Source organism: Leptidea sinapis, chromosome 45 (genome assembly GCF_905404315.1).
Source record: "Leptidea sinapis chromosome 45, ilLepSina1.1, whole genome shotgun sequence".
Taxonomy (NCBI): Eukaryota; Metazoa; Arthropoda; class Insecta; order Lepidoptera; family Pieridae; genus Leptidea; species Leptidea sinapis.
In genome coordinates this window covers 1,223,638-1,233,618 of record NC_066309.1, presented here as the reverse complement: position 1 = coordinate 1,233,618, position 9,981 = coordinate 1,223,638, and the positions used below count along the sequence as shown (strand labels likewise).

At 35.4% G+C, this 9,981-nt stretch overlaps 1 protein-coding gene across 1 annotated transcript in view; it reads right to left on the bottom strand.

Moving 5' to 3' along the window:
- Positions 1-4,599: 4,599 nt before the first annotated feature.
- The window catches only part of LOC126977537 (runt-related transcription factor 1), a 31,362-nt gene continuing 25,980 nt past the window's right edge, over positions 4,600-9,981 (bottom strand). The window contains exon 2 of the mRNA XM_050826394.1: positions 4,600-4,718. Coding sequence (XP_050682351.1) covers positions 4,600-4,718 — 119 coding nt within the window. The remainder of the gene's footprint in view (positions 4,719-9,981) is intronic.

The window sequence follows — 9,981 nt, the reverse complement described above, 5'->3', positions numbered from 1 at the left end:
GAAAATATCCAAGGATGCAAAAGCAACGCTCCCCATATATTGAGAGCAGTGTCTACGTGTGATGTAAACAATGAAGTTAGTCTCAAGTTATGTCCAGTAGCAAGAGCACGGGTGGTCTGTTCCGAAATAGATGGAGTATTCTGCCTTAGGAAAAACATCGTTAATAGCAGGATTATTATATTGTAGGCGGCTAACTGTAGCAAGGTTGTAAAACTGAACCACCCAGCCGGTGATTAAAAATAGCTGGCTATTGTACACGCAGTTTTGAATTTATGTGACGCTTATAACTACTAAGCTTGGCTTATTACTTTGTATGTTTTTTATGACAGTAAGGGACGAGACGAGCTGAACATCATTCAGCTCGGCGGTAGTAATTGATACGCCCTGCTCATTACAATGCCTCTCAGGATTCTAGAAAAACCTAAAAATTTCGCTCGCGCTCGTCAACTTGAGACATAAGATGATAAGTCTCATTTATCCAGTAATTTCACTAATTGCGGCGCCCTTCAGACCGAAACACGGTAATGTTTACACATTACTGATTCACAGCAGAAAAAGGCGCCGTTGTGGTACCCATAATCAAGCCAGCATCCTGTGCAATGGAGCCTCCCACTGGTAAAGATGTATCGAAATATTGTAGTTCACTTAAATTTATAAATCAAAACTTATTTCCGATGAGGAATAAGGATAAGGAATAAGCAAATCGTCAGAAAAATTCATTATTCATAAATCGTGGTATAATCTCGGACTGTTGCGCCATCTACAGGACATTATAATTGATACCCTGCTCAACCCCAATCATTGCATATTAAGAAATTGACTTAAGATGTCTCCGTTTCAAATCTAAACAATTTTAATATGCATTAATCCCATAAATCACTTCAAAGTATAACAAATTCTTAGAAATTGTTACGATTTTTGTTTTTTTTTCGAATGGACTTATCAACATACCAACTAAAAATAGCCGAGTGTGTGTACAGAGGACGGTGTTGCGTTCCTATTTTTTAAGTGCCCAACGCGGCTAAGGAAGTTTTCAGTTTAATAATTCAGAGAATTTCCTTTCATAAAATGAGCGGGCGCGGGGATCTTAATTTATATGGCAAAACAACGTTCGCCACGTCAGCACTTGTATTAAATATAAGGTATTAAGGGAAACAGCCTTGCACTCAGGCAATTGTCAATTAATGGGTGGCAGACTATAACGTAAATAAAAAACAAATTCTGTTCTTAATACAAATACTTGAATTCAGTTAATATCAATATGAAAGAAGAAATTATCCCTATTTAATCTTATAATTTGAATGAGGTACATAAATTAAGACTAGGGTTTTCGTAAGCTCCCTCCGCTATTAATTAAAATATTCTGAAATAATTAAATCAAATCTTATCAGAATTTATTCACGTTCGTACGAATATTCTCCCAACTGAACCAACCATTCGAGTGACGTATCATTTATAAAATCTTGTATGCTTTGTCTCAAATCATTTCAATTATAATATAATATTATGTAAAGTGTTGCAACAAAAGTACTCAAACGTCAAATATTCAACACATTATGAGTCAGTAGAAAAAAATGTAAATCCATTAGTAAAAATACAAGAGTTATTGAGTACAGTAGATGCGTCAATCGACACACATCGTAAATAAATAAAGGTATAAAGCGACCATTGCTTTAGCGATTATAAAAAATATCATAACTTAAAATTTATAATATGTATTTTATAAATAAATAAATATTTAATGCTTGTGACTAGCAGGCTTCATGAGAAAGGCTACGTATGTAGCCTTTCGTGTATCTAAGTATTTAGAAAAGTGCTGAAGATGCGCGAGAAGTGCGATTTGACTTAATTACATAAGACTTGCAGTTTTTATGTAAATCGAGATAAACCGTTTTATACCTTTTTGTTATATTCTCACGACACTGGTCTAAATAGCTTTAAGGGTTTCTTAATAAAGTCCCAATCGTTGTTCAGACATTATCTATTATTGAATTTTAGTGTTTAATTGAAAAATGGGTTTTGACAAACTACTCCACAGCTGAATATCTAAGCAATCGAACAGCCTGGGACTACATTATGATTTTTTGTAGCAATTACAATGACAGTAAAATATTGTATTTTTTATTTCATTAAAAAGAGCACATAAAATAATGTTAGGAGAGTTTCAAAAGAATTCTAAAGGATTTGAGAAATTAATTGCATTTTATGGCTTTTAAAAACATGAAGCTGAGTTTCTAATACCAGTATCATCAAGCCACAATTTTATGTTAAAATGACACCGTTATGCTGAAATATTTACTTCGAAGAATACAATCAAAGTAGTCCATAAGAGAATCTCACAAATTTCATCAACACGAAAGTGAAACACCCACGAATCGAAGTCATTAATAAACCCGAGAACATTTCTCCATACTCGCAACATGCGTCGGAACTTAGAATTAAATAATTTATCGCCTTCGTGGAAGCTGGAGGCATAATAAATCAATATGCAAGGCATGCATATACGGAGCGGTCCCTGCCAGCCCTTTCTTGACTAATTAATTAAACAACCGATTCATTACAGAAGCCTCTTTGTACCCTCACATTCGTCTAGTGAAACGTATAGACATGAATCCTTCACATTTTTCACTTGTCGTAGTGTGTGTGTCTTTCAGGACGCACACTCAATTGATATATATGTACGTAAAACTATATAATACCTTTCCTATCTATATTAACTGGTGAATTTGATATTTAAATGAAAAGGTTTTTCTTTATCATTATTATTAAGTTGAAACACTTAAATAAGTTTAAGTTAGTTTGATAGTTTATTTTTTTATATCGTAATCGTACTTTTTAGGGAATATTTATTTTTATAGAATATCTTAGAAGTTTATGAAAAATTTATTTTTGTTGCCTGATTCCAAACAGCCACTTTATTTTGCTACAACAAAATACAAAACAAGATAACAAAATATTTGGATTCCCAGTTGTTTGAAATCTTTAATATCAGGTATTGTGTTGGGTCTCGGGATAACTTTATGACTATTAAGTCCGGAGTACACATTTCAACTTCATTTTGCAATATTCTAAGGCGGAAAAATTTAGATAGGCGGTACCTGATTAATACACTTCTGATTAAGAGTTTATTATTTTCTACGAGTAAAATAGTCAAAATCAAAATCATATATTATATATCAAAATTGAATGTAATTTGGTCAAAGATTAATATTATATTAATTATTATTAATTCAGTTATTTAATTCTTAAATTATGAAACTACTCGTATTATTCAATATCGCCTTTTGATGACATGCTGAAGAGCAGCGCTTTGGATTTTGGAGTCTTTTACAACCTTCCAAAAAATGTTAGAAAGATGCCTAAAACAACAATGCATAAAAAATGTACATTGTGGCTAATAGCTTAAAAGAATTATTTAGCCAAAACGAATAAATAGTATTTAAAAGGAATTTTTTTTTTTTTTATGGAATAGGAGGACAAACGAGCGTACGGGTCACCTGGTGTTAAGTGATCACCGCCGCCCACACTCTCCTGCAACACCAGAGGAATCACAAGAGCGTTGCCGGCCTTTAAGGAAGGTGTACACGCTTTTCTTGAAGGTACCCATGTCGTATCGTCCCGGAAACACCGCACAAGGAAGCTCATTCCACAGCTTCGTGGTACGAGGAAGAAAGCTCCTTGAAAACCGCACTGTGGAGGACCGCCACACATCCAGATGGTGGTATTTGAGAGGTAGGTAATAAAAATAATAACAAACTTATATTTATTTTATATTAAACTATTGAATTATAGCTATGTAATGTGTATTAATGACGTATAAAAATAAAAATTGCAGTATTGACAATCAAATATTTGTATGCCGACATATTGACGAATTGTGCTGAGTATCTACCAATTGTTAAGAACTGTGTTACCACGGTTCATACAAATAAATTAATTTCATTTCATATCTTACAAATTCATTTTGAAGTAACTTAAAACACCAATTACCAAACATTTAAGAGACCGAACAGATTTATTTGTCAGCTCTTAAGCTATTTACCCACCCTTTACCGTACGCTCGCAATATAGGAAGAGCAATTATTTTAATTTCTTCCACTGATGAGGATTGATCGAGCATTAGGTGTGATTTGGAGAGGGAACATGAGTTCATTTGTATCCATCACTCGGCTTACTTGAATGCTAGCATTCAGTGGTATACAGGATGATTATTATTACGTCGAGGGAAATATAATAATAGATTAAAATAGAAGACTATGTAATATAAAACAATTTGTGTGCGCACGCAGAATAAAATAAAAATCCTTTAAAAAAAAATTAAACCTCGTGCTAATTTATGTGTGTAGAAAAAACAATATTGTATTAAAGAAGATATAATTTAGTTACATAACGTGTTATTAAATATCCTAAGAATATTAATTTTTCCCTAACGCGCCTAAAGAATTGTAACTTTTATCTTTATACAAGGTTAGAAAAATATTTAATGAAAGGTGATTTCTAAAAATATATATTTTTTAAATTGTGTGTACATTGATACTGGCATTAACAAAACCACTGGTATCAAACCCCAGTCCCAACTCACTTATAGCATAGAAAATACTAACTGGTTTTAGATCGAGGTTCCCGCGGTCCATCCACCGTCACCTTGATCGCTTTGTTGTAGGTTGTCACTTGTGGAGGGGTCGTCGACACCGTTATCGTCAATGTGAACGACTTTCCTGCAACCAAAACAAACTTTATTTCAGCAAACAGATTAAATATTTCACTTGATAATGCGACGTTAAAACCCGCAGGGAAATAAAGTAATTTAAAAGCGCTTAATAAGAGAGTTCGGAGCTTATGTGCAATGAAGTAGTACTGAATGTATATTTAAATAACAAAACTTGTCATTGATTACTGCCACGCTGATATTAGACCCGTTTTGAGGCGATTACTGAATTTGGCGGCAAGAATCATATCGCTATCAAACTACGCAGTTTACCTCACTCTAAAAATTTGAAAACCTCCTGAAATTATCGAAATCTGTTTAGCTGTTTCGAAGTCCATAAGAAACATTTAAAAATCACGAATGTAACCAGATATGGCATTGACTGAAAATGTTATCACAAATCTCGATGAAGATATTGTCAGTTAGTGTTGACGGCACAGAGTTACGGCCGACTTTTCTTTTCTTCAGGTAAAATTAAACTGTTATTATTTACTTTTTCAATTTGAATATTACTTGAAATTGAATTTTTAATATTTATTATAAACAATTACTAAAGCAGAGACATAGCATGACTTTAAGCATGCATTATTTGGTAATCATTTTTATATTCGCCGCTGACATGCGTGTTATATTTTATACTTTTAGCTATAAGAAATAGCTACATACTTTTAATACCAAAATGTGCAATACATATTAAGAGATTGGACTAAAATGTTGTAACATCAGATTTCTAAGGGGATCGAATTTGGCTCTCCCGAAACTCAAACCACTCACACAGTCTGGTAAGTAAATCTAAACACAAATTAAATTAGTGAACTATATTTAACGCCCTTTAAATTAATTAATGAAATTAATATTCTCTTTGTTTTGAAATTAAAAATAAAGCAACTACGTAATAACTTTATAGCTAATTTATTTGTTGAACGAATACGAACACAGAATAATAAATTAAACGGTGGTCGCTCACTTTTATCGAAAACTCTTTTTGTATTTCGATTTGATCACTTGTTCAAAAAGTTTCGCAATTTATTGCCAGTTTGTTTTCAATTTTCCATGCCGATTTAACTGAAGCACCGGTCGTAGACAAATTGTCTATCAAAAAGCTTGTCTGGCGACTGTCAACTCCAATGTAATAATGTTTTTGTTTCACAGAGCGATGACAATCAAAATTGCATGCAATAAGCACTCGAAATGAAATCTCATTCAGTGAAGAGTATGGAAGCGCAACTCATCCGGAACATATCAGCATACGTCACAAACAACAACCCACTTCATCGCAACATAACGTTGCCAATAAAAAAAACATTTCCATTTGCGGAGAAACCACAGTTAATATTAAATGACCGTCCGTCAAAGCTATTGTGGCGCGTATTGCTCGCAGTGTACGATTTTGTGATTTTTCCCGTGTCCCCTCCGGCCGACGGGAGGGCGGACGAGTGACATGTAAGCTTTAATGGGGCATGAAGTGGCAGACCGCTTACACGCGAAAAAAACTGAAAAAGGCCTCTTTCATACGTGATTTCATGTACAAGTTACCTGTGCGGGCGTAGAGCGCTCGTTAAAAATGGACCGAGTACACGATACCTTGTGGCCAATATGAGTTTATTAACGCGACCTCGGAGACTTGTTCAAGCTGATGTGGATTTGTGGCGTATAATTTGATGTTCATGATACGAGGATGGTTTTGGAACATTTATTGCCTTATTATCATTTACTACTACAGTTATATTAATATAATTGTAGCTAGTTTGTCATCGGCCATCTATAAATATTATTATAATGAAATCTTTACAAAAACTGTACATCAAATATTTTTTAAATTAGAATTTTTGTCTGTTTCTCTACTTGTATTTTTTCTGTATGTATTTCTTTGCAAACAGCACACACTTATAGAGCAAATATTAAAAAAAATCAAATTTTGCTTGAATATTAACAAACGTCGAGACAATATAATATGGGCTATGCAGGCTAAGTATTTTTGCGTGAACGTATCACGCGGATGACATCGCGAGCACCAACTAGTATACGATGAATAATTCAATTTTTAGTTTTAAATTGATAAAATTGAATAATACTATATTATATTATATTGTCATTAGTATTATTGAAAACTATGAATTACTTAAATGAGTTTATGGTTTTCATCTGAACTATTTAAAGTTTATAGTTTTTTTGTAAATAAATAAATAAATAGAATCTTATATAAAGCTGGAGTTATTTGAACACGTTTATTGGTTTCTTTTAAATACCTCCAATCATCTCAAAACTACATTATATGTAGATTTTTATTATAGTAATATGTACGATAAGCCAGACCACTCAGAAAGGAGATTGAAACGCTTCCATACATTCCTGGGCCCAGGTGATAACAAGATGAAAGTAGCACCATTTAAAAGATAACATTTAAGTAATTGAAAATTTTGCAAGATTTGTCATTCTAGGAGATGAGTAATCGAAGATATAAAAATGAGGTTATGTCTTAAACTGTGTTGACAACTCATCTATAGTAGGTTTATTAAATGCCTAGCTGCTAAGGATTTATCACATACTTATATTAGATGGGTACCAACCTTGTTTGTTTTAGATAATAAATACCTACCATCTACGTATACTTATCTACAACGACATTTTTTGCATTATTATGCAAGACAATTGCAGTAAGACAATTGATAATTAGATATAATATACTATACCTAAATTAAAAGATAGGTAGTTTTATTTGCTCAGATAATAAAAATATATACTCATTAGCTCATACATGCACTGTAAAACAGACTGCTAGAGCCAACTTTCCTTGAAATTCAATTGGGTAGGTAGTTAACAAGTCGGTAACTCAACGAATACAACAAGAAACGAAGTGACAATGATGAAGAAATGAAAATAAGATCTGTCAGACAGTCATTGTCAAAGTGAAGTTAGCGTTGAGGAACAAGAATTTCACTAATATCGATTTTTTATATAAATCGATTTATTGATAATAAAATAATTGCTCAGTTCTGTTTTTTCCTGAGAAAATAATATATTTTATTCATAATGTTATGGTCATTCGAACATAAACTATGCACCTAACTAATATTATTGAAATAAAACAACTGGATCTTAATGTTATTTTAATCGATTAAATGTTCATTCGATTACATTTTAATCGATTTTCTTTATTTTAATGTTATTTCGGTTTGTAGATTGCAAAATGAGCTAGATTTTTGTATTTTACATCAAAAAAATATACCCTATTTTTCAAGTATATTTCAACTGTTAACCATGAGGCCCAAAAGTCCCATTCTCCTTTATGCGAACTACAGTTTCACCTATAAAGCAGAGGTTAGCGATCCTGTCCACTGAGATAAGAGGTCTCGGTTTTGATCCCGGTAGGTGAAAATACTGTTGTTGTCGAGCCATGGATGTCAAAGCGTAGATTTGAGTTTGAGTTGCATTTCGTGCTCTCATACATTGCGCAAATAATTTGTTATTTGCACATATTTAGAAATTCGATTTCCGTTTTAAAGCACTAGCAGAGAGATGTTACTGGAGATTATATAGGTAGATTTATCGCGTCTTCACGCACACAGGTCATAATCGAATCCAATCCATAACATTCGCACCAGTAAAAACACTCGCACCTCTGGCGAGGAACTTTTTGCCTCGCACCATCGTTTTCCTGGAGCGATACAACTTAGGGACCTCAAAGCATAGAACATACTCGCAAGACCCAACTTAAAGGCCGATAACGCACCTCTTGACTTGGTTTTGCGGATTTCCAACGGCGGTTTCCTCAACACATCACATCACGCGAATCAAAACCAACTAATCAAAAAAAAGCAATCTTGTAAATTGTTATACTAACAAATAAATTGCACTAACATTCCGAGACAGATTTTCGGACACACAGCTAGTTATTACAATAAAACCGTTCACAAAACAATAGGTGGTAATCAATATAGTCCCATTTAGCTATACAACGATAATTTTATTACATGAGCCGATCAAAAGTCCCGACCAGAGTGAGTGATGTGCGGACGGTGCCTGGCTCGGCTTGCCACGCGCCTAAATAAATAACCCTACTTAATGTAGCGGCTCACGATACTCGTACCTGCTTCACGAGCTCACAATTTCCTCATTCGAGTCCACACCCCACTTATGACACGCTATTCAGAGATTGATTTATAGCTTTGACAGCTCGGCTAGTACCAAATTCACGGACTGTTAACACATTTTTTTTTTTATGGAATAGGAGGACAAACGAGCGTACGGGTCACCTGGTGTTAAGTGATCACCGCCGCCCACATTCTCTTGCAACACCAGAGGAATCACAAGAGCGTTTCCTGCCTTTAAGGAAGGTGTACGCGCTTTTTTTGAAGGTACTCATGTCGTATCGTCCCGGAAACACCGCACAAGGAAGCTCATTCCACAGCTTAGTAGTACGAGGAAGAAAGCTCCTTGAAAACCGCACTGTGGAGGACCGCCACACATCCAGATGGTGGGTATGATACTCTAACTTGTGGCGTGTCGTGCGAAGGTGGAATTCGGCGGCAGGAATCAGGTTAAAAAGCTCTTCGGAACATTCCCCGTGATAAATGCGGTAGAAGACACACAACACATTCACAGAGCACTGGGTCCCCGACAATTCGAGCTGCTCTGCGTTGCACGCGGTCAAATGGATCGAGCTGATACTGGGGTGCGCCAGACCAGATATGACAGCAATACTCCATGTGTGGCCGGACCTGCGCTTTGTACAGCGCTAGTATGTGGGCCGGCTTGAAGTATTGCCGTGCTCTATTGATGACGCCCAGCTTCTTCGAAGCCAATTTGGCTTTGCCTTCCAGATGACCACGAAATTGGCAATCGCTCGAGATTTCGAGACCCAGTATTCCGATACTAGGCGAGGCTTTGAGGTAAGTGTTGTCGAAGAGCGGTGATACAACAAATGGGGTTTTTTTAGTGGTAAACGCGCAAACTTGAGTCTTCTGGGGGTTAAATTGGACAAGGTTCAATTTTCCCCATTCCGCGACCTTCTCAAGAGAAGACTCGATAGAAGAAACGAGTTTCTCCCGGCACTGGTCGACGATTTCCCGAGAGAGACCTGCATGGCCCGTGTATATGGCATCACCAGTGCTGTCGTCTGCATAGCAATGAATGTTGGAGGTGTCCAACATATCATTGATATGCTGAAGAAACAGCGTGGGAGACAGCACACAGCCTTGGGGCACTCCAGCATTCACGGGCTTCGGGTTCGAGCAATATCCGTCGACAACGACCTGTATGCTACGCCCAGT